We start from the raw sequence: 25,193 nt of genomic DNA, 5'->3' as shown, positions 1-25,193 counted from the left end.
CTTCCAGATATCAGTGGTGTCGTGAATATTGTGCTTACTCCTGCATTTTTCCAAAGCATTGATATGACTAAGATGCTGAGGCTGACTGAGTCACTGTGCGGTCACTCTTTCTGCAGCAGTGCTTCTCGTGACTCCTCCCCCTGTGGAGGCTGTTTAATTCCCATGAGGTGATGCCTGCTTAGTAACATAATAAAGTTTGCTGGATGCAATCCCGAGGCACAATGCGTAGATCACGTTCATCTGACAGACCTGCTCTCTGCTCCACTCCTGCACTGACACAGCCTGCTGCTCCTCTGTAAGTACTGCAGGTCACGGCCATCTCAGCTGTTTGATGTGATGAAGGGAGAGCTGTTTCTGCTGGTTGAATAACTCACCAGGACTTATGAATGAAAACACATCACACACAATGGGGACAGAGAGAGGGCGAGCTTGTTATTGCATTTGGTAAGTTTCAGCCTTTTAACCCTGGAAAAGAGATGACTGAAGTTATCGCTGCAACTTTGTTGAGGTTTGCTGAACACTCTGTAATGATATTCAATTTTAATTTTCAACATTTTTCTAAATGTACAGTAACTTATAAATGTCTTAATTAATGTAAATCATGTTCTCTTCTGCATTAATAGTCAAAAGAGACACATTTTCCCTTCATCCTGGATAAAGTTCAACGAGTGACTGCAATTAAATATTGTATGCTTTGACTTCAGGTGTGATCATTTTTCCCTATGCACAATGTTTAAAGAATGTTCTGTATTGCATTTTGTGATGGAAAGTCACTCTCTTAAATCCCTAGTGGAGTTATAAATGTTGTGCCCAGAGGCAGTCCTTCTGATAGGGTTCAGTACTTTTTCAGCCACATGCACACACCAGGAATAAGTAAGTAGGCTAATCATTGTGCTCATTATTCTTTTTGCTAGGAGGTTCCTGTCCTGGTGTAACTGTCAGAGCATAATGGTGGCATTTAAAGGGATCTGGACCAAGGACTTCTGGAGGGCTGTATCTGGAGAGTACCTGGCCACGCTTATCTTTGTCCTTCTCAGTCTGGGCTCCACCATCAACTGGGCTGCAGGGGAGGAGAAGCCTCCCCCAGCTGACCTAGTCCTTATCTCGCTGTGCTTTGGCCTCAGCATTGCCACCATGGTGCAATGTTTTGGCCACATCAGCGGTGGACAAATTAACCCAGCTGTCACTGCAGCTATGGTTGTAACTAGAAAGCTGAGCCTGGCAAAAGCGCTGTTCTATGTGTTGGCTCAGTGCCTCGGGGCTATTACAGGAGCTGGGATTCTCTACCTAGTGACACCTGCCGCTGTTAGAGGTTCCCTCGGTGTGACCACGGTAAGAATCTGACCATATGCATTTGTATTTGTGTATGATACGTTTTCCTACAGTTTAAAAGAAAAAAATCTGTGTCCAAGGTGAACTCCAAAATCTCACTGGGACAAGCCCTTGTTGTGGAGCTACTTATCACGTTCGAACTGGTCTTCGCCGTCTTTGCCACCTGTGATCCCAAACGTACAGACCTAGGCGGCTCAGTTGGCTTGGCCATTGGCTTTGCTGTAGCAATTGGTCACTTATTTGCGGTAAGTACTTTCCATTAAGTCAGATAAGAGATAGATTTCAAATGGCAGTTAGGAGAATATTTATAGCAGGGATCTTTGAATTATTTTCGCCTGTTACCCTGTTGTTATGTTCCAAAAGTCTCATGATTCCTGCAAGAGGGTGGCCAACTAGATTATGTAGAAACCATGATGTATTTACAGTTAATGTATATACAAACAGTAGCATACAAAGTCAAACTACATTACAACAATCTTAGAACTCTTCTGCAAACTCATCTTCATATCAGCTGACTCCTCCTGTGCTCCCCGCCCCAGCAGTGAAACACCAATTTAAAGATTAATCTCAAAATCATGTTAAATTCAACACACCACATTAAAGAATCGTAGAACAAGACTAGTTCCAAGTGCAGGCTTCTTTAGCATGTACTGGAAAAGAAAGCCGGAAAAGTGATGCTTCTTGAGAAAAAGCAGGTGCAAAGCATCTATTCTTCAATGTGTGATATTATACGCTTCATAGTGATTCTCACAGACTCACACATCTTTATTGGAAGCTGCCATCGCATGGCAACCAATCTCTGGGGGCTCCCCGAATCCTGCAGAGCAAATGAATGCACAGGGAAATAGATGTTATCTCTCACACTGCTCGGCTGATGCCTCCCTGGTCTTGTTCAGCAAATGCATATATACATATATTTCGACTTGTATAAGCTATATTCGTGGGTATAAGATATATTCTGTAAGACAAAAAAAGAAAGTGTTATTCCTAAAACATATATCTGATGATAATGTCTAATGATAAAAACTGTGATGTTTCATCATTTAGACTAAAAGCAATGCTATTACGTGTCTTCCAGATTCCTTATACAGGAGCCAGCATGAATCCTGCTCGTTCCTTTGGGCCTGCAATGGTCACACTTAACTTCGAGAATCACTGGGTAAGAGATACTTCCCCAAGATGATCATCTTTTTTTCAGGAGTTCGCGTGGCCAAAATATTACCTAGACTCCAGTTAGTGAACATGTACCACTTCTGTATAAATGGTCATGCTTAAGAGTTTTTGAACATAATAAAACAGATTACTGTTTCATGTGTTATGTCTTGGTGTCACGTCAAGATGCTATGAAATGATTTGCAGTAGCTACTGATGATCTTATTTTACTGTCCTGAAGAGGGCGAGCTCGTCAGAATGGCATGTTGAAACCTAGTAAGGTTTCAACATGCCAATAAGGTCACAATTTAAGCACCACTGCCAGAACAGTAAAACAGGTGTGACCTAAAGACAAATTCAAAGAGTAGTGTTTTGCTTTTATCAGTAATTGTAAAGAGAAAACCACAGAGGTGAGGGGGTTTTGAATGCTTACTAAAAACCTTACACATGACCCTTGAATTTACAACTTTATCCAACAAAAGAGGTGCCAAAGAATGACAAATTTACAACTTTTCACCTCTACCTACATAATGAGATGTCACTGAACGAGGTGTAAAACAGCATTAGCTCTGAATTTATGCATCCATGCAATTATTTCCACTGAGCTATTTTGCAGAAAGCATGGCGTTATGTTTTGTGTGTGTGTTTGTGTGTGCGTGTGTATGCGTGTGTGTGTGTACTGAGTGATGCTCAGTAACTGTCAGTGTGGCTGGTATCATATTCACAAATGTCTTCTCTCGGTTGCACATTTTCGATACCACAGACACCGAGCTACCAGCCTAGGATAGAGGTTGACCTTCCTTTCCAAATCTGTAGCCTAGCAGAGCAGGACAGTTTGACAGTTTTCTGTAGCGATGTCAGGGCTACATTTTGTTGACAGTAATAAAACATGTCCGAAGGAGCACTGATTAGCCAGCTGACTAAGTGATGTGTTTGTCTTACTGTTTGTGGTAGGTGTACTGGGTTGGACCCATTCTGGGGGGCATACTGGCTGCTGGCCTGTATGAGTACCTGTACTGCCCTGACCCCGAGATAAAGAAGAGGCTGAAACAGGTCTTCCAGAAGGAGCCATCAGGGAAATACATGGAGGTGGAGACAGAGGACGTTGCCATCAAGCCGAGCTCCATCCAAACCATCGACCTGGAGAAAACTGAGAAAAAGGATCCTTTCCATGACTCGACGGGAGAAGTGTTGTCGTCTGTATGACTATCACATGCACTGGAAATGGAGACCAATCTGTAGACCAGCTTGACAATCAAACTTTGGAGTATCCATTTCGGGCCTGTACCCCCTCCAAAGACTTTGTCCTCGTAGCAGAATATGATTTCTGTGCGTGAGACTTTACAACAGGGCTGAATTACTCTCATTGTCATAAAGCTAATATGATGTTAGGGCTCAATCCCAAAAAACATCTACAGCCTTTATAATACTACTCCCGAGGCCCTGAATGATTTTGTAGCAGAGTTGGCGTGTGGCACACATTGATTACCGCAGACTGACAGCCCGCGATACATTGCGATCAAGAAATATGTGTAGGGTCAACCAATTAGGTGGGGTCATCACGCTGAATTGGAGAAGTGAAGAAGAAAATGCAGCCTTGTTATTTTTGGATTAGTGTCACATTTGGTCCATGAACTGTATATATAATAAAAGGAGAGATTTTCCTTGTGATCATTAAGCACATTACAGGTCCCAGGTAATGTAAGACAGCTCTGACAAGCTTTATTATCAGAGTTATATTACATTGCTCTATTTTCAGTGCATTAGTCAGGGAAACATCCAGTTCATCTTTATGGAGACATTGTGTCTCTGTAAAAATGTATCTCTACTTTTTGATGGTTATCGTGTCTATTACTGTACAATGATTTCAATTTTTTTTTTTTTTCCTATTTTCATTAGGTTGTGATTCTTAGCTGTTTTTATTTTTTAGATCTAGAATTTGTTCTTTTAACACATTTCTTATTTCAGTATAATTTGATGTATGTCATATCCAAGTATTTAATTTATTGATAAGATATATTTTATATTTACAATAAATCTAGTGAGCTTACCTACAAGGTGTTTCACTTGAGTCACTTGTTCCTGGTACTAGGGGCTGAGCACTGGGGAGAGGAGAGGTCCAGATCAGTGATGGATTGGCTCATCTACCTTTAGATTATGTCTCCCTATGGCCAGATAAATGTCCATAATGTGTGTTCCTCGTGAGTTAAGTCTCTGAGAAAAAGCCTAATATAATTCCATTCCATCAGCAGAGATCACAGAAAATGATACCATTTTGTGATATACGAAATAGAGGTTATCGGTTATGTCTACACTACACTTTATTTCCTTTGCTAAAAGAAATAATCAGCCCCACTGGTCCTGCTGCATCAACTGAAGTTGTCTACATGGTGCAACTATATTGTGTTTGCTAGCTAGACTGCCAGTGTAATTCAGATACTAAATCAAGGTTGTTTTTACTCCTACGTGGCCTTAACTACTCCCATCTCACCTTCTTCCCAAACACGGTGCAATTTTTCTTGTGTTACAACAGTGGCACCTAGTGGCCGCAGTGTGCATAGCATGCTGTGCAATAATGCTCCCCTTTGCAGTTCTCCAGGGGAGGGCAGCCACGAGCCTTGGATGCACAGGTTACTCTGCAGACTTAGGCAGACCCAAGTCAGTTTTATTCATAACTGACACATTTCATTTTGAAATTGGTCCAGGCCATTAATTCGGAACTACACAGGAGGGTTAAGTGTTTTCATAGCCCCGTAACAGGGACCCAATACATAAGTGGGAGCCCAAGCAAGTTAATACTCAAGTAAAAGTACTTAATTTCACTTGAGCTGCCAAAATTCAATTGCATTCCCCATACTTTTTTGTATTTAAGATTAAACTCCTGAACAGTAGCACTGTGTGATTGTTCTCAGGGTAACGGGTACTGTTCTTCAAGGCCTACGGGAATTGAGAATGGACAGCACTGAATTTCTCAGCAGCACTATCCTTTACCTGCAGGCAGGCTGTATCCCTTAAGGCTTCAGTGGCTCGAGGCCAGCACCCTCTCGGCTCCCCTTAATCATCTTTATAACCCAAATAAATGAGTACATAAATCTGATGTTTCACGTATTGACTATTCCCCCTTGGGACAGTGGATGGGAAATGGGCTCACTCAGATCTGATTTATTGGCCGTTGCCCATTTTAAGATTAAACAGAGGAATACAGGTGAGGATAGCAGTCCCTGTTGGATTGGAGATTTGGTTTTGTTATGAATTTCATATTTGTGATGGAGAGCAAAAATCTTTTTAAAGAGCCTATTTATTATATGTGGCTTCTGTGCACATACAGCGCAAGACATTGTGATACAGTTTCTAACTACGATATGAGCAGACAGTATAAAGTGTCAATAAAATCCTGAGATTTCATTAGCAAAATGTCATCTCTGTGTGTTGACAAACTTCTAAAAGATTTCTGCAGACATCTCAATTAGCAAAAAGCAAATAAAAAGTGACAGCAGATGATAGACCAACACTTTTTCAGATGTTTGTTTCTTAACATCTTGAATGGCTTATCAGCAACACGTTGAGCAGAAAACTGATAATGCATGGATAGCCTTTACAGTGGCTAACTCTATAGTTCATTAATTTACATTCACGTACATTGCAAATACCAACAATGGATATATAATGGGATTTTGTTATAACTAGAGCTTCATTTGCACTTCATACAGATGCCAGCAAAGTATATCTCAAAGTGCATCTTATGCTTATCTAACTGAGAACAGAGAGATTTCTCATGACTTAAAAATTCAGATTCTCAATTCCCAGCATACAACAGAAGGGGCAAAAGATAAAACACACACCTTAAAGATCATTAGCAATTAATATTTGGGGATTCATGAAGAAAAACAGCGTTAAACACTTGTTTAATAATTCATACTATAAACAAGAAAGTCTCCCACTTCCTTAATAATTTAGACGTAAGCTAATGTTGATTTATTCAGGAAGGTCTCTGCCACCAGCACCGCCTGGAGTGCCCAAATTTGAATTAAAGTAGGACAGTAGCAGGCGAGTCTGTAATAACATTTGTATAATTTTATTATTGCTCTGGGCTCAGTTCATTTCCTCCTCCAGTAGCTGCGTGAAATTGTTTGATTCTGGAAACTGCCTTGAGTCTGCGGCTCTGGGGTTGGAGGGTGGTACAGGAACAGGAAGGCATGCAACGCTCTCTCTCTGTGTCTGATGCTGTCAGACGCATAAACACTGACACACACGCACACACACACACGCACACACACAACTCCGTGTACACACACACATACATACATGCAGAGAGAGAGATAAATAACTTTATTATTCTGGGTTTTGTAATACTGTTACATTGGCTCACTTAATAACTCAAGCTGTCTTGAGAATATGATTGATATTCTCACTCACCTTGTCATTTATGATAAATATTTTATTGCATTTTATGTGAGATAGCTAAGAAATGGAATAACACATTCATTACATTATCAAATCATATAAAAATGAAAGTCTGTGTCTACGTCTTTTTCCAGTCAAGAGATTGCCATTTCTCATTAATATTAGTCAAAGAAAGTCCCTTCCACTGTTTCTGTGCAAAGAGTTTGTTTGTAAAGAAGCTCATCTGATAAAATTCCAGCTTTTTTCTAACTTTACTACAAAGGAATATTTCATCTCATGTGGCCCAGGAGGAAGTATTAAAGTTCATAATCATTTGGAAGTTAACTAAGCTATCAAGTCTTATTGTGTGATTTCTAGTTTTGTGGTGTCCCTCTACTATATTGTGATTTTGTTTACTAATGATAGGACTATCATTTCCAAAATGGTAATTTACAAAACTCTGATTACTCTAACACAAACAATCAAGTTTGGGAGGTATTAGCTCATGTAACACACACCTGAGACCCCGGTGGCTTTGACACAGCAAGGGAGGGTGGAGAAGTTCTGATTGGTTTCCTCGGGGCTCTGCTTCCAACTTCCCACCCGCACACATTCCCTCACTCCACCTTCCCCCCCTTCAATTCCTTTATGCAGAGCAGCCCAAACTGCAGTTTGATGAAACACATTTGTTTGACTTAACTCTTGCCTCACCATCACGACTAAATCTCGAAGGCCTGTCGGTGTAATGTGGCCCAACAGCAATTGGGTTAATGAGAGGATATATGTGCAAGTGTGGGACTTGACCGGAGGAGCTGTTTTCCATTTGGGTTTGGTCTGCTTGTGTTATTAGGGAAACCTTTATTATTGTTGCCCTCTAGTGGGAACCATATAATAGGATTACATTTTATTAGAGCCTCCCAGCATTACCCATGCAGCCCCCTCCTCTTGTCTCTCTTCCCCTCACAGTAGTGTCACCAACTCCTCTGTCCACTGTGGATGGGATGGGTGCATTTGGGGCTGAAAGGGAAGCCAACGAGATGGGCTGCAAGTGATGCCATACGACAGGGATCCTCATCTTATCTCAGTTACAGAAAAAGGGGTGTTGTCAAAAAAGAATATTGATTTTCAATCACTTTTCTCAAATAGCAAACTGAGAGCCTTTTCATAAGCAGAATAGCCTCTGTCATGTGTGCCACGCTTGCTTTGTAAAATGTAATAACTCCATTGTAGCAGCGTGGCAGAAAGTTTCTGGAAAAGGCCATGAACAAAGACACAACTATAGTACACAGGCTTGTTGGTTGCCTTTACTGTTTGCTATTAATAACTGAACAAGAGAGCTCCTGTGTCATATAATTACCACTTTGAATGTTTAACCTTCCAGGGCCATACCTACACTGCAGCAACAGAGACATTCTCCAAAGCTAAATTTCATTGTGCCAAAGATAATATTTGATGAACAGCTCTGGCCTAAAACTGTGCAACCCTGCAGGGCAGATTGAGTCAGGCTCTGGAGCAGCTTCAGCAGTTTCCCTTATCCATCCCACTCCCCTTACATAACCACAGGCCATTAGAGGGGTGTGGCGAGTATAGCAGCAGTTATTAATATGGTCTGAGGCTATAACAACATCCCTCACAGTCCATACTGACTTGCAAGGACCGGGTACCCTAATGTCATTCAGTAGGTGCAATGGTTGTTCACATGGTTTAGCCACTTAAATAACATCTAACACTAGAAATAACGGTTATAAAGGTGTTTTGAGAAAAGCAGTATCTTTATTCCTACACACGTCGGATGTCAAAAAGTCTAGACTATGTTATTATCGAAATAATAGTGATAAAACAGCCTTGCTTTCAGTGTTAAAATGGGGTCAAAGACCAGCTTTAAAGTGAAATCATGGAATTTCTGACAAACAGCAGCCGCTTCGGATTCAAATGACTGCTGGATAATGGCAGATGCTTAAATGCAGTGTAACAATAGACATAAAGCCAGCAAAACCAACTCAATGATTTCCCTTATACAAATAACTATTGAAAGTTTGCCAACATGAGCCAAGATACTATACCATACCATACCAAGTTAGCCAGTAGCTAGAAAAGGACTGAGTGTATTGTATTAAGAAAAGGTTTGTTTCATGATTTATGAATTAAACCTTTTTTTTCCCTTTTTTTTTTTTTGTGGAAGTTACTGCAGTCAGTTTCACAACACTCGAGCAAGCCAGATAAGTTTCCCAGGGTTCCTCTCTCCTGTCTCCTGTGTATGCATTTATAACCCTATGATGTCATTCAGGCTACGCAGTTTCTGTTTGGGGCCAATGCACATCTGCAACCAATCTGAATAATTTGTCCACCAAAATATGGCACAGCCAGCCAGTGCTCGCCTGCTGTTGCTGCTGTAGCAGTTAGATCCAAGGAAAATAATACCCTTCCACAGCAGCGTTAGAGGAATGACTTTGGTTTTTTTTTTTTGGTTTTTTTTGGCATCAAGGGCAACTTGCATTCAAAGATTGCCACTGGTTAGTTTCAACAACATCTGATGCATATTTTAAATACTGAAGTGAGAGGATCCCATTAGGAATGGGCTCCATTTGTGTGGAAAATGGATAACGTATGGGATTTTAAGGCCCGAGGTGTTCTCTGTTCACTATAGTTTGTCAGATTAATGGCAAAAAAATGCATGTGTGAGCATGTGTACCCTTGGTAGCTAAGGCTTTGTGTATTGTGTGCCGGCCGGCAACCTCTGGGGCAAATAACTTCATCCTAACACTTTATCCTGTGTTTGTTTTCCTGTGGGACATGCTGGTCAAAAAAGTGGAAAGTTTAATGTTCCCTGGGTCAGACGGGCAAGGGATAGCTGGCCCCTTCCTCGAGAGCAGTTCTATTTAACATCGACTAAAGATGCTCTGAGGAGGGAGCTATTGTGATGAAGAGAACTGGAAAATGCTTTTGTTTGTATGCTTGTATATCCTTCAGTCACTGGTCCCTTGACACGGCATTATAATTCCACTGTTGCTTCAACCCCCCCCCCCCCAAAAAAAAGTGTAAATATTTATTTCAAATGAAAGTTTTCTTTGTTCTTTTCTTACGTTTCTTTTCCTGCTTCTCATGTTGGGTAATGTTTCAATAACGGATTTGCTTCCATTGCTGCTGTTGAAAAAAAAAAAGAAAAAGGAAAAGTTGATGCTCTCGACAGTAGGGGGCGCAAGAGCGAGCATTTCAGCCTTTTTGTCTTGTGTATGGCGTGGGGATAACTGTTGAGAATATAAAGAAATAAATGTGTCAATTCTATGTTCGGATGGGCATAAAATAGCGCTCTTGACTCTTGACAGGATAATCGTGCGTGTTCACAGGGAGGGATTTTACAAAAGGACTGTCTTTAAACAAGCAATTCCTTCGCCGTCTGCATCCCAAAAGTAATTCTAAAAGCCTCAGAAGTGCCTCAATCTTCCTGAAATCATGCATGGTTGAACATTTGAAATGAGCTCGCACATCACCCCCAGGCACTGATTCCGACTTGATTGGGGCAAGGCAAGCTGCAAGTGCTTATTTATACAACTACGTCATTTGGAGGTTGTCCAAAGGAAAGAGGCTGAAAAGATTGCAGCGGAGAAACTACAGAGTGAGAATCTCATTAACAGCCTTCCATTAATTTAATAAGTTGATTCCAGGCTAATCAACAAGTTGTCTAATGCGGACGCAGTGTGTGTGTGTGTGTGTGTGTGTGTGTGGCATGTGTTAAAGAAACGGACTAGATAGGTCAGATGTTTGAGAGGTAGGGAGAAAAAAAATCCAAAAGCTCCACCAACAATCTATATAATTATCATCATCTGCTGCTTTTCCTCCCTGGCAAAGAAACACTCCATCCATTTGTAGAAATCGCCCGGGGGAACGTTACATCAAAACTAATCATAACGATTAAAATCAGCTTCTCTGCGAGAGGGAGGCAATAGGCAAGTTGGAGGCAGGAGGAGTGAGGGTGTTGTAAATGCAGAAGAAAAAAAAAAAGATTTCTTTATTTGATTTTATAAAAACATAAACTCAACAAAGACTGAGGCACTGCTGCTGTGATCTCTTTGCTCGCAGTTTTATTCTGAAGATTGGTTTAGACTAGGGCAGAGACATGAGCTAATTGTATCCTGATCTTTGCCTTGAGGGGTTTCGGAGCCCTGGAGCAAGTATTCTCTGTATTTTGTTCTGTCTACCTTAGCCAAGCTATTGCATTTCTCTCTGGTGTAGGAAGAGAAGCAGATCGTGGGCCAAATCGGAGGGAAAAGGTGCATAAAAAGATACTTTATGCCGCTCTATGTTTCAGGTAAGCACAGATTTATTTGGTTTGCTATTATTTCCGAGGCTGGACGGACTGGGACATTGAGGCGCAGCAGCTTTTACGCATGTGCCAAGCGATTCGATCAGTACAGTTCTTAAAAAATATTTAACCACTTCCTGGCTATTGTTCCTTAGTTACTGTACAAATGTATGCGCGTGACTACAATATACGAGGCTCTGGTACGTCTCGTCGAGACGAAGAGCGGATTACACTGCGATCTTGTCGAGCAAACACTCTACTTATACACCGTGTGAATTCGCTCCTGGCGCGTTTCAGCTCCGAACACATCGCCGTCTCCGTGTCGCTGTTGCTGTATAACTTGCTCATAACTTACTCAAACCCGCGTTTGTCGTTTCCACGAGGATTTTTTTCAAGTCGTTTTTATTTTTTTGTCATGAAACAGTCCTGCTTCCTGTCTGCCCCAGATCTTCTAATGAAAGACGCCATTGTGGAGTAATTTTGCCGCAGGCGTTTTTCTTATTCTGTAAGACAGGATGTACCTTTTACACACGTCAATGCAGAATCTGTGAATCATCTTTAAATACAAGCAGGGGCCGTGTTAAGAAAACCATATTTATGTAAACGAAGACAAAAATAGGAGCGAATTCTGTCCTCTCCTTTCCTCTCGGCTCTCTGGCCGCGCCGTGCGTAATCATCTCCAAGGTCCGGATGCGAATCGGCAAATATAGTTTACTAAGTAATAATCTGGACCTATTTCGCCTTTGGGGCCGAGTATTTTGTAAATAAACACGTACTTCTCTTTATCAAGTGTAGACTTTTAAAATGTATATTCAGTCCTAAACAAAAAAAAACAAAAAAACAAAAAAGATTGTGTTTAGTTACTGAAACATTTCTCACTGCAGTGCAGGGAGGGTGAGACTTTACATGACATCTATTAAAATGTAACATTGTAAAGAAAATCCTCTAAGTTTAGGTCACCTGTGATGAAAGCCAGTAGTCGGTTTCACCAGTTTTCAGAGGGCGCATGAATAAACAGAGGGGTACTGAGATGTCGGGTTGTCCGGACCGACCGCTTGATGGCGCTGTAATAACAAACCCCGCGCTACTTTAGTGTATGTACAGTGTCTGTACATCTGTTTCCCATTAAAATTACATTTAACAAACAGACTGATCTGGAGGAAGAACAAATATTTATAAGGCAAATCATTTGGTCTACATTACATTAGTCAGACTACACCATGAGCTCTAAGTTAGAGGTGCTCGACTAGATTGGAACTCCTTGGAGAGAAGGACGGTTATTATATTTCATGTTATGGCTCTGCCACTCCTCTGCCGTGGGCCAGCTCAGTGTGTGCCAGTGAACATGCACCACCGTCTCCAACACCCTGCAGCAACGCAGCGCTGATCGCACTTCCTCATCTGTGATGTCACTGCGACAGCAACGCCACAAAGAGCTAGTAGTCCTACTTGTGATAAAACTCAGGGGATAATTATGTGCTTGTGCTTGACAAATACTGGAGTACTGCTATGATATGTAACTGACTTGGATGTAACGTCTGAAACTTTGTGGGAGTTTAGATTGCCATTTATCCATTGTTAACAGAGCAGCTCAAGTTCCAAAACATTCTTGATTGTGTGGATTCTCACACACAGATTGGACCCCCTCACCCTCACCTCTGCTTTCGAGAGATAAAATGTGTTTTATCTAGATATTATATTTCCACTTTAGGGAGCAGGTCAGCATAGTCCACTGGTACACTGGCCACGGAACTTTTTTTCTCCCGGACAACCTCTTCATCCTTTCACTTAACACCAAAGTGTTTCTTACACTCAACGCATTTCGGCATTTGTCGCAGCAAACTTACAGAGCTACTGCTGTTCCTGAGAAATGTTATGAAATACAGCCAGCTTTAAGTTGTGACTTTTGAGTTTGACACAATGCAAACAAAAGACAATGTTATACATATCTCTATACTCACCAAAATACTACAAGTATATTCCTAAAACACATGCATGTTTAAAGACGAACAAAACGCAGTTTTTGCCAAAATTCGGGACTTAGTGTATGTCAACATGTCAAGACAGAGTGAGTAGAGAAAACATGATGCCAATGTCTGAAGTTTTATTGAAAGTTTCAACAATGATATTAGCAAACTATTGTAGATGAGGTATTTCTTTGCAGCTTTGATTAGCCACCTTATAATGACTAATGTCCATTTCTAAAATGCAAAGTTACACAGACCTGACCAGACCATAAGCCTACAATATTTACCCAGACCTTTTTGTTATGACAGTCTCTCCACCTGAAATTTTTTTTCCCTCTCCAGTCGATAGTCACTGAAGTTAACCCAAAGTCTGTAGTTGTCTGTGCGTGGACATTTTAAACAAATGGCCATGGGCACCAAAGCAGAGACAACCCATCCAGATTATGTAAATACCAGTCTGCCTGCCTCGAACTGAATGTTAATGCTGTGATCTGAAATGCTAATTGTGTCTTGTTGGATATGTCGAAACACTGAAGAGCTGCATTGTGGGATGGAAAATTGAAAGTTTGTTGTATATGCGGATCCCAACAGGCCCTTTGATTGTTGCAATGGGAGAAGGATACTTGCTTCCTAAATTTTGGGAGCACAAGTGGGTAATAGCCTGCGTTATACTAGAGATTGAACAAGAGCTATAGTTTTGGTTCTTAAAATATACAGGAGGAAAAATGATAATTTTTGCATAATAGGCATGTCACTGAAAGACCACTGGTGGAAAACAACAGGAGCAACTGGAACAACCCACGCTTTCATGCACTGTGTCTGTTTTAGATTTGTTTGTGCATACTGTGGTGCGATACAATTACACAAGATGACTGAACGTGCAAATGCCCTAGACACGTAAATTTCGCCTTGTTTCACAAATACTGGAAACTTTGGGAACAAACACTGTCACATGGGAGACTTTTGTAGCTGTGTGCCGAATTGAAAACGGCAACAGGTAGGAAAGGAGCTAGAGTGGAAGATCTGCAGTGCACATCTGATGGCTGATACAGGAGCATCATGGATCGGTCCTACATCTCATGATGGATTCTGATGATAGAGTGACCTTTGAACTGTCCCTGAGATAAAAGTGTAAAAGGCGGCAATGTGATGTGGACATTAGTCCAAGAAAAGGTCCACAACACATGTTCTCTTTACTTCCACCAACTCGGAATGATTTTGTGATATAGGAGCACATTCCCACAAACCACTACCCCCCTCCCCCTCCCACCCACCCAACCACCCGTTCTCTTTCACTCTCTCTTCTTTCTCCCTTGCAATTTTCCATAATGCCTTACAGATTTTACACTCAATCCACCTTTGCGATGACAAGGCTTTGAGGAAATCCAATTCCACCAAGCTGTTTTCAGAACTTACTCTCCACAGGCACACACTCGCTCTCACACTCACACACACACACACACACACACACACACACCAAACCCACCATCTCCACAAATTAGTCAGGGAACAAATTACCTGCATTCTGAGTGTGATCCCACGCACTTTGCCGGCTGCCTTACACAGGTCCCCTTTTGAAGAGCAGCCATGTGATTTCTCTCTCTTTTGCCCTGCAGGCCCCTTCGCCTTCTGCGAGGGATTCTGGAGTTGAATTTTAAAACTATGTATGGCTGCTGCCTGCGCTTATCAGCGCGTGCACAAGCGGCATGCAAATCAGACCAGGATCACACACCGCATTGGAGGCCTACACTCAAAGGCAAGCTTAATTGCTAATTGGGTATCTAGGTGTGAAACTCACACTGCCAATGAGAAGCAGGAATGTGGATGTTTTAAGGCCAGTGGTTGAACTAATTAATTTTAATCTGAATGTTATTAAAAATTGTGGATTCCCTGCATTTTCTATGAAAAACAGCCCAGGAGAGTGCTGTGGCAGTACTTTTAACAGCAGTTGGACATGTTGTGGTCTGGTTTTATACTCCATGATGTCTTTAGTGTGGCGGTTTGCTATGCTGATGTGGTCATCAGTTATTATACAGGAACTGACATTTGTCCAGCATACAGCCAATGAGAAACTGATCAAGAAGATGTTTTAAGTGTCTTCATCTTCTCTAGAGGACAGATGATTTGGAAGGGATGTGGTCTGGCACTTTAGATGTGATGTTTCTTCGTGGGTACTTAAGTTATTAATATTCTGTGTAAATAATGAAAAGAGTGTTTTTGCCCTTCAACATTGCAACTGAGCAACTGAAAATGCTATTAATGGTTGCTTTTGTGTGACTGGAAAGGTCGTGATCAGTCAAGTGGCTCGTGATTATATGTGTGTGTTCGTGGGTGGAGGGTATAAGGGGCATTTTTGTCCAGGTGCTTGAATGGGTTAGCCACCGTTTTGGTTTTGCCACCGACTGAACTTTGGACTTTGTGGGACTGTTGTGTTGAAGGAGGGTTTGACCTGCTGAACAAAAACAGCTGCTGAACAATGGACAGCAACATCGGGGGGAGGGTGACCGCGCACAGAAACACTGCTCCAAAAGGGCAAAGGCCAGCTGTGGAAGGTCCAGATGTGCGCGTCGACCCGACTCGCGCAGCCCGACGATCACATTTTGTTAGGCGGCATTTGTTTTCTCTGAAAATGCGACACGCATACCTGCCACTGAAACAGCGACAGCCCAAAAGAGCCGCAGGCGCTACAATGCTAATGTTGTCGGGGGCTTTGACTTCTCCCAGCCATTGCAAAGACGCTGCTCCGTGCGACAGCCACGGCGTCGCTCTTCCCCCGGTGTTCGCTGTCCCTCTCCGCATTTGGCAGTGGTGCTGGAAAACGCCGACCGCGTCCTATCCGTTCACCTCCAAGTCTGCGCAGTAATGGACGAAACGGATATCATGGACTTAACGCATCAGAAAGCGAGAAAGCGACCGCGTCCAATCAGTTCTGCGGATGAGTCCGTGCACGCTTCCCTCAAACGGCTCCCGATCCGAGCAGCGGAGTGCAGGGAGCCCTCGCTCATGTTCGCAGTCAGAGGCGAGCCCGCTCCCGCAGCATCTCTCAAGCAAAATGATCATTCGGTGACTTCGTCTCCAACCACAGTGATGCCGGCGCAGGTAAACGCCTAAAGTCCGATACTGTCTGGGGGGGAAACAAACAAACAAACAAACAAAAAAACCAAAACAGAAATAACTGGAAAACTGGGGTCGAGGTGTCACTTTTGCCGGAGGAGCCAAGTGAATAAACTTTGGTTTTATTGAATGCAGGTTGTGAATAGATTGTCTTCCTGCTGCCCTTAAATGTAGAGTGCGCACTTAATTGTCACGTTACTGTAATATCACGCACGCACAATCCTCTGTTTGCTGCTTTCCTATTTTAATTTACTGTTAAACCTTCTTAATTTTTTTTAAGTAAATGTTTGTAACATCTAAATCTAGTCATCCTCAGTAAACGAGATGTTGCAGGCACTATTTTCTCCCATCCTCACTCAGGGTCTGAAACTTTTGGGGGTGAAGTAATTTTCTTCTGAGAGCTTAACAGAAATTGTCTGCTAATGGTGTTTGTAGGTTAACAGGAGACCGTTTCTCCAAATCCTATTACTGTATTCAAATCAAGAGTCATTACTGCTCATTTCCAAGACTGTGAGATTGATGCTCCAAATTAATTTGGTTTTGGAGATTATGGCCCACAGGAGTGGATGCATACTTTGTGGCAACATTCAGGTCAAGGTCAGGCTGCTCTAACTTGCAGAGAAAAAAAAAATCTTTCCCTGCACTCCTGACTGCGGTGTGTCACACGGCAGAAATGGTTTGATTTCTCTGTATTATGTATTATTTCTAATTCTAAATATTCGAAACCTTACTAATAAAGTCCCATGTGTTTGTTGTAATGGTGTCTTTTCATCTCTGATTTGCAGCACAAAATCAGAATTTGAGGCATCTTCTATCAATCTTACCTACACAGCTCATACTATTTTCTCCCCTGTGTTGTTTGGAACAGGATAATCGCTCCAGCATGTCCAGGCCCATGATTACACGGTCACCAGTGTCTCCCTTGAGTAACCAGGGCATCCCCACACCTGCACAGCTCACAAAGTCCAACGCCCCTGTGCACATCGATGTGGGCGGACACATGTATACCAGCAGTCTGGCCACCTTAACAAAATTCCCAGAATCCCGGTGAGACTGCTCTTGCACGCTTGTGTGTTTTGGAGATAAAGTTTGTGTTTTTGTCTACTAGTATTTGGCTTGTATTAGAAAATGAAATCGTGAAAGATTCTTTGTTTTGTAGGGAGTTTATTCCGTCAAAGTCACATGTGTTTGTCAGCATCAGAATTTCCTCACTGTTTAATGTCATCCTGTTTGATGTTTAATGTCATCTTGTGACATTAAACAGTCAAATGTCACATCTCTTCAAATCACAAAAATATCTCATGGATGCACTTGGCAGAAATACTGAGTTTTTATAAAATGTTTGCTCCACATATCTTCTTTATCAGTTGCTTTAGGATTTATCATGTAGTATCACAAAATGTCTACTTGTCAAGCAAAGCCCACAGTTATTTTGAGCGGTAAACAATTTGTAGAAGCTTCAAGTGCCGAATGCAGCACACAGACAAAAGCAACTTGGTTATTCTGACAGATGTCACAGCAGCAGTAAAGGACCAAAGGGCATGGGGCCATCTGGAGGCTGGGAGGCCGCACTGTCGCTCCGAGCCCAGGCCTGAGGGTGACTGGCGCCCTGCCTAGGGCAACCAACTACCAGTTGGCCGTGACCTCTCCAGACCACCTCTGTTTTTAATCTTTCTTTCTTTTTCTTTCTCTCCGTCTATCTCTTTTCTTTCTGTCTTTCTTTTTACCCTTCTCCCTTCTCTGGTTGATGCGTGTATTGAGCTTGCTAATGTGCGCATGTCTGTGCGAAGGTGTGAAGAACATTTCAGAGCTTGAGAAAATTGAGTCAGTCACAACCCTTTGCACATGCTCTTGCGTCACTGTGTCATTTTTGACTCTTTCTTTTTTCCAGCCCTTCTATCCCACCGCACAAGGTGCAGGAAACAGACCCAACAGTAGTTCTCTAGAGATTATGTTTTAAATAATGTTATGAACTTTTGGTAATGTTGACATGTTATCCCTCTCCCTCCCTCCTTCCCTCCCTTTCTGCCTAACCTGCCACCCCTCCTGTCTCTGTGGATAGAATCGGTCGTCTCTTTGATGGCACAGAGCCTATAGTCCTGGACAGCCTGAAGCAGCACTACTTCATTGACAGGGATGGACACATGTTCCGCTACATCCTCAACTTCCTCAGGACGTCCAAGCTCCTCATCCCAGATGACTTCAAAGTGAGTGGATGTCCATCCTAGAAACTGTGAATTCCCATCAGCCAGTCAGCAGTCCTACAACTTATCAAACACAATGAATGCTAAGGCCATGGAATGCCTTTGATCATTGGTCCTTCTTGAATCGATGAAAATGGCTCCCATGCTGGTGATAAAATACGAGGGCTCTTCCAAACAAAGCTCAATCCTGATGCATTTACTCATCATGGGATGCAGTTTGGTCCCCTCCAGCTATTAGCGGCCAAAGATTCTTCGAGATATGTAAGGAAAGCAATAAGCTTGCAAGTGCTAGATTTCGCCAATTGCTCTATGTTCTCGTGCCAAATGTCCATATCCAGGGCGAGTCTCCCTGTATGTGACACATTAGCATTCCTTCTTTTTTACTCTTATGTGTCATTTAGTCAGTAATTACTTAGCTTGCCCTGGGAGAAAACAAATAACCACATTATCTGATGGACTGTCCACAGTGTGACTCAATCAGTGCAAAGTATGTCAGCTAAAATAAGCAAAGACAAAAGACAGGCTCAAGTTCAGGCTAAGGCCACATTCACATTGGATAGATTTGGAGAGGAGCATGAGAACTTGATTGTGGTGCGATTTTAGGCCCTGCAGTACTGCGGGTAAGGGATCTCCTCCTCTACCCCATGCAGCCCTGTTTTACATGTCACACTACATCCCCTCTACTCAGTACCTTTTGTCATTTTTGCTGAATGGTGTCTTGGGTAGGGTTTATTGCTTGTTCATTTAGAACAGTGGTTTCAAACCTCTCTTCTTATGGTTTGGATACACATTGGAAAGAAAAATCAGAACCTTAAAATGAATAAGCTATTCCCTTTTTAGTTATATTGCTCTGTGGTATAGTAAGAGGTACTGCAGGCTGCATTTCGCTAGCAGCTTCAAACTCCAATGCAGTGCAGTTTACCTTTACATCGCCGGGGATGTATCTTTTAACAATACATGTAAATACAAAAATGTAATAGTAGGAAAGTTTAAGGAGTTCCTGAAGTTTTTTGTCAACAAAATCATTCTGAATATTTATTTTTGATATATAGATTAAATGTTAATTGGCATAACCTTATAGTATGTTGGAAATTATTTTGTTAAGCATAATCTTTCCAGTGTTTATCTCAAGGCCCAGCATGCTATTATCAATTTCTGTAAATTTATCTAGCCTGTTCATGGTGCATTTTTTACTTATTAGACTGAGTAGACAAGAGACAGTACAGAGCTGGCAGGAAATGAGAGAGAGATAACATCTAAGCCACCAAGAATCCCCAAACCTGTTCCTTAAAAAACATTTGGTATTGATGAGACTTGTTACTAGTTGACCTGGCACAATAAAGATGAACATAAACAGAACCACAATATCAAGCAACATATTTAAGATGATATACAGTATAATCCATGTTTATAAAAATTTAAACCATAATTTCTGTAAGGGCAGATACTCACATATTTCTTTTCACTCTTTCAGGACTACAGTCTCCTGTATGAGGAGGCGCGGTACTTCCAGCTGCAGCCCATGCTTGCAGAGCTGGAGCGCTGGCGCCAGGACCAAGAGCTGGGCCGGGTGTCGCGCCCCTGTGAGTGCTTGGTTGTGCGTGTTGCACCTGACCTGGGCGAGAGAATCACACTCAGCGGTGACAAGGCCCTGATCGAAGACGTGTTTCCAGAGATCGGTGACGTCATGTGCAACTCTGTCAATGCTGGCTGGAACCATGACTCCACGCACGTTATCCGCTTCCCACTCAATGGGTACTGCCATCTCAACTCTGTCCAGGTAATAGGAAATTTTGGCTGCTGTGGGTGTATGGTCATTTATACAGAGTAATTTATCCCTCAATAAGTATAAACACTCAAAGGTTAGATAAAGTAGTGTTTTTCTATATTTTTCCATTCAGTTGTATGCCCACAGAATTTACTGAGGTGATGATCTGTTCATTCAGCTTCTTTTCATCTGCTGTTATACTGTAGACTTTTCAAATTTTACTGATGTCTGATTGCAAAATCTTATTTTTTTTTTTAATCTAATCGAATCAAAAGGACAGCCTTGCAGAAAAATAAGCTCTTTGATGAGTTCATCAAAGCATCAGTTTAGCAAGCATCATTACACAAGTCTACCACCATCTTTACTTTTCTGTGATCTGACTGGAATAATGATTTTGACTTTGGCTCTACAGCTAGTGAATCAGGGCGAGTCAGCCACAGTTGTTTCTTCTTATGTATCCCTTTGCAACAATCATAACACGGTCCTCACATCTTTCCCTATTGCCTTTCTGTTTTCCATGAAAAACATTTATTCAATTAGTCAAGTCATTTTGAGTGTTTTAAACTTTCAATGTTAAGTGGGCATCGGTGCCAACCTGCCAAAAATTGATGGTAAATTGTAGACTTCATCCTTTCAAATGAACTTAATTTGGACATTTTAAATCATGATGGAAAGTCACATGAATGTGCAAACTGGGGTGGAACTGGCTGACAGCAAGAGGAAGTAGCCAATTCAGGAAGCAGTGAAACACTTAAGTAGAAATAAGATGAGATGATGCCCCTGAGTGTCTGAGGGGGCTGTTGGATCAATGCTCAATTTAAATTTAAAATCAAGCCAAGCAACTCCATATATTTTTGTTGATAACATCCAAGAAACAAATCAGTGGAACACAGTTTTAGTTAGATTTCTTACCATATAGTACTTCAAAGAAAGAGTTGCACAGATCCACAAGACTCCAGATGCAAAAGAACACGAATACCAGCAATTCTATTGCAGGCTAGTGGTACAGTCCTACACCAAAATAAAGAAAAGGAGGAAGAGGAGACATCCTTTAATGTTGTCTTGATTAACACTTCCATGGTGTTGGAAAAGTTGTGATTTCTTGGGTAGCAAAACTGTAATTTGTAGTCTTTCATTATCCGAAGATGAATCTATAAATAAGTTTGTTTTAAGGACTAAAGGGAAGTGCACTCTTGACACTTTGTTACATATATACTGTATTGAAAATGTTTTATAATATTATTTGTTCTTTGGCATAATGGGTTCTAGGCCAAACCGTACTTGTAAGACTAAAACAGGACAGAAAAAAGAAAGCTTCTGTATTCAGAAAAATGTGATAAATTCATCTTTTATATTTGGCAATACTGTATTTCTCTAATTATATATTGATATTGCACTAATTCATTGATGGTAAAATCCTCATATACGCATCAATAACTGATGGAGGAGAGGCATATTTAAAAAGATTTCACAAGGATTTGGACTGTGTCTCCATCTGAGGAAGTCAAATCTCCATCTCCTTCCCAAAAACACACAAACAAACCCATCTCTGAAGTGTGTGAGTCTTGGAGAGCGAGCAAGAGAGTGAGCATGCTCCCTGGCAGGTTGTCCCCAGGCAGGGCCCATAATCCTGTTTGGTTATTAAAGCACGCCGGCGGTGGATGCTGTATCTGCGGCTAATGGAGGCAGGGCAGGGGTTTTGAGAGAAGGAAGGGGGGTCATAGAGAGCTGCCAGCAGTAGGGGGACCTTTGTAGTTTTGGCGGAGGGTTGGGCCTGGGGGCTGGGGGAGAAATGGGGAGAGGGGGTTTTGCTGAGCAGCCAACACTGAGCCAAGTGGCAGAGAGAAAGCCTCACTGCTCCCTGGGGCCTCTTCGATGGAATGTGATCCTACAGCCCCCCCGGACACGTCTGTAGATGTCTGCAAGGCTGCGAGATCAGGAACAGCTACACATACACACACACACAGACAGACAAACACACATATACACCAGAAAACAATGAAATTGAGGCATGAGGCAAAATGAGAGGCTCTTGGTTTTGTGAAAGTCTCATCCAAATTCCCATCACAGGCCGTATGTCGCTGCAGCTTACTCCCAAAGCCCTTTCCAAAGCTAGACTTAGCAATAACTCAGCAACATATAACTGGAGGAGTTTCAGATTATTCTGTGCTTTCCAGTTTTGCAGTAATAAACACAAGGTTAGAGGTTACATTAATGTTTTAGCGTCACACTTTATGGTGACTTGTAGACCCCCACAAATGATTTATCAGGCATCTGGATTACCAAATTGACACTGACCATCAAACTTAAATGAGCCGGAACTATCTGTCACTGGAGTGTTTATAAAGGGTGCTAATGATGCTTTTTCCTTCCATAACTGATGTGCTGTATTGCTACTGACATCTTCCTCCTTCTTTCCATTCCATCTTTTTTTAGGTTCTAGAGCGTCTCCAACAACGTGGCTTCGAGATCGCTGGCTCTTGCGGCGGAGGCGTGGACTCATCCCAATTCAGCGAATACGTCCTGAGGAGGGAACTGAGGAGGACAGGTCAGCGAGGACCCAATTCAAACAGGATAAAGCAGGAGCAGCTGGACTAGAATCCTCCCGACCAGTAGGAGGTGCTAGACTTTTCTGTGGCAGCCAAACACTCGATGCTGCAGAGCTCTGTGGACTCTGTTTTTCTTCGTTTCCTTGTTGATGTTTTTGTTTTCTTAAACTTGAGAACCATCTAGAGAATAAAAAAGAGGTGCAACAGGAGATTTTTGCCATAAGAAGATACAAGACATTTGATAAGTTTGAGATTGCAAGGACATTTGTGATTGTCTAGCCCCCATAAACCAATTTAAAAAGGATTTATATATGCTGGATCCCCAAACAAAGTTTGTTTTAAAACTTGGAGCCTACATTAGGTCGAATATGATTTCTATTATACCCATATAGATTAAAAAGGCTTTTATCGCTTATGTAGTTTGTTGCATAGCTTGTAACCAGTGACTTGATTTTGTTGTCTCACTGGCAAATTGGCTAAGTCTGTTTTTACCCCTCGCTGTAAAAAGGTCACTAATGTGTTGCTTACAGTACAGAATGTCTCAGTTGTCATAAACAGTTAGTTTCAACAAAGCGATTTTTTTCACAATTAACATGATATTGAATATTGTGATACAAATGAAGTGTTTTTTTTACTTTAATGGAAGTTATTTTATTGGATTATGCCATAAAATGTAGTTGACATTAGTATAATCAAAATTTAACATTAAAGTCCATTCTTTACTCAGTAAGGAAAATAATTTAGTAAATTATTATGTCACACCATTTGCCTCATTGGGAAGTATGAACTACTAACCCCCATGTGCTACCTTGGGAATTATTTAATTGGATCATAATATTCCTCTGAGTGATGACCTGTAAATTTTTCCATTGTATATGTGTTTGTGTTTTTTACATTGAATCTTTTTAAAGCAATTTTGTTGCCTCAGACATGACTGAACAGATTAAAAGCTTATTGTACTACCCACACCAAGATCACTTTTACTTGTAGCACATATTAATATGAAGTTGGATATAAAGTATTTCTAAGATGACTGACCCACCTACGCTCCCTAGATTTGAGTAAAGAGGAATGTAGCAAAAAATGTTAAATAAATCTCAACTAAAGTTGTCATGGTGTCTGTTCGCTATTTTTCCTTTGCTGTAGGTAGTGTTTTCACATTTGCTGTGTCTTCCCTGTGCTACACTTGAAGCACAGAGGTTAAATAGTACTACTTCCTTACACATGAATTTACTGCATCTATCCTACCTCTGAAGATTCTCCCTACCATCCCTGAATGTGTTCAGTGTCAAACAAAAAGCAAAATCATTCACAATATGTAGTGTTTTAGGTCTCTGCAACCAGAGAGGTAAAGCTAACTTTACCAAGGCAATATTGTACCTAGGAGGATTCATGCTGGTGCATCAGTGACTACTTGGGGCATTCTTTACTTAGTTATATTGAATAGATCTGACTTCTCCACGCAAGTCCTGTCAGTTGTGCCTCCTCATATCCCTGCAGGGCCAAAATCCAAAGTGAAATCCCACACGGAGCCCTGTCGTCTTGTCTTCATCCCTTTTGGCAGAATCTCCACTTTCTTTGGCTATCTACGATTTATGCTATACTGTATGTCTCCCTTTCAGGCCTTTTTGCCCTAGATTCCCTTTTGACTGACTGTTATTCTCATAAGCTAGAGGTGCGACTGTGATGTGAGTGGTACACAGGAATGCTTTGCTCTCAATCATAAAATCAAAATATTCTGTGTCCGTGTAATTTACAAGCATTCATGGAGCAGGTGTCAAACACATCAACTCTCAGCTAAAACCATTAGAGTTGGAAGAATTAAGTAAAGCACAACATTCATGGTTTTAGGGCAATATATCACCAATGAAGTTTATTTTTTAATAAATTCGACTAAGATCATTATTAAACCCACCACATCACAAGACATTTTTACAAATTTCCACAAATTCTCAGTCTTCAGCATTTCAAATGAGAAAAATACTTCCTGATAAGTATTTGAAACATTTCACTTTCAATAATTCACTTGAATTTTAGAGGACTAGTTAGATTATTTGGGACATACACTGATTTGCTTTCTTGCCCAGAGTTAAATGAGAAGTCGGGGTCACTCTCATGTGTATGCAATAAATATGATGCTACAGCCAGAAGCTGGTTAGCTTAGCTCAACATAAATTTTTGAAATCAGAGTAAAACGGTTCTTGGCTCTGTCCAAAGGTAACAAAATCCACCTACCAGCAGCTCTAAAGCTCACTTATTAACATGTCATATCTTCTTTGTGCAATGCATACAAAAACCAAAGTGTTAACACGACAGGTCATGGTTTAAACGATAATGTGCCAGACTCTTTCTTGGCCGGGCGCGGTGGCTTCCTGGACTGCACGCAGCCAAGCTAACTGTTTCCCCTGTTTCCAGCCTTTG

At 41.5% G+C, this 25,193-nt stretch overlaps 2 protein-coding genes across 7 annotated transcripts; both read left to right on the top strand.

The window, feature by feature from the left end:
- The first annotated feature begins 203 nt into the window (after nt 1-203).
- On the top strand, nt 204-4,463 carry LOC120799022 (aquaporin-4-like). Of its 5 annotated transcripts, none has more exons than XM_040143848.1 (6): nt 232-295; nt 624-704; nt 915-1,332; nt 1,413-1,577; nt 2,411-2,491; nt 3,439-4,463. In XM_040143848.1, the coding sequence occupies exons 3-6, from the start codon at nt 949-951 to the stop codon at nt 3,688-3,690; spliced, it is 882 nt and encodes a 293-aa protein (XP_039999782.1). In that variant the 5' UTR covers nt 232-295; nt 624-704; nt 915-948; the 3' UTR covers nt 3,691-4,463. The 5 variants fall into 5 exon arrangements, with proteins under 5 accessions (XP_039999779.1, XP_039999782.1, XP_039999781.1 ...); XM_040143849.1 differs by lacking the exon at nt 232-295 and adding an exon at nt 417-444; XM_040143845.1 differs by lacking the exon at nt 624-704 and having other exon boundaries at nt 204-295.
- A 6,448-nt stretch (nt 4,464-10,911) lies between these two features.
- kctd1 (potassium channel tetramerization domain containing 1) lies at nt 10,912-23,829 on the top strand. Of its 2 annotated transcripts, none has more exons than XM_040142879.1 (5): nt 10,912-11,176; nt 17,120-17,298; nt 18,314-18,458; nt 19,930-20,235; nt 22,660-23,829. In XM_040142879.1, the coding sequence occupies exons 1-5, from the start codon at nt 11,168-11,170 to the stop codon at nt 22,819-22,821; spliced, it is 801 nt and encodes a 266-aa protein (XP_039998813.1). In that variant the 5' UTR covers nt 10,912-11,167; the 3' UTR covers nt 22,822-23,829. The 2 variants fall into 2 exon arrangements, with proteins under 2 accessions (XP_039998813.1, XP_039998812.1); XM_040142878.1 differs by lacking the exon at nt 10,912-11,176 and adding an exon at nt 15,894-16,236.
- The last annotated feature ends 1,364 nt before the right edge of the window (nt 23,830-25,193 follow it).

Source organism: Xiphias gladius, chromosome 14, assembly GCF_016859285.1.
Source record: "Xiphias gladius isolate SHS-SW01 ecotype Sanya breed wild chromosome 14, ASM1685928v1, whole genome shotgun sequence".
NCBI classification, from domain to species: Eukaryota; Metazoa; Chordata; class Actinopteri; order Istiophoriformes; family Xiphiidae; genus Xiphias; species Xiphias gladius.
Note: the sequence above shows the minus strand (reverse complement) of the source record. Positions and strands in the feature narration are given on the sequence as shown.

Bases quoted from the DNA above. Each gene is read 5' to 3' on its own strand.
- LOC120799022 (XM_040143845.1), top strand. From the start codon at position 204: ATGCAATCCCGAGGCACAATGCGTAGATCACGTTCATCTGACAGACCT. The intron at 1,333-1,412 runs GTAAGAATCTGA...TCTGTGTCCAAG, and splicing joins GTTCCCTCGGTGTGACCACG to GTGAACTCCAAAATCTCACT. The intron at 1,578-2,410 runs GTAAGTACTTTC...CGTGTCTTCCAG, and splicing joins CAATTGGTCACTTATTTGCG to ATTCCTTATACAGGAGCCAG.
- kctd1 (XM_040142878.1), top strand. From the start codon at position 16,000: ATGGACGAAACGGATATCATGGACTTAACGCATCAGAAAGCGAGAAAG. The intron at 16,237-17,119 runs GTAAACGCCTAA...TGTTTGGAACAG, and splicing joins CCACAGTGATGCCGGCGCAG to GATAATCGCTCCAGCATGTC. The intron at 20,236-22,659 runs GTAATAGGAAAT...ATCTTTTTTTAG, and splicing joins GCCATCTCAACTCTGTCCAG to GTTCTAGAGCGTCTCCAACA.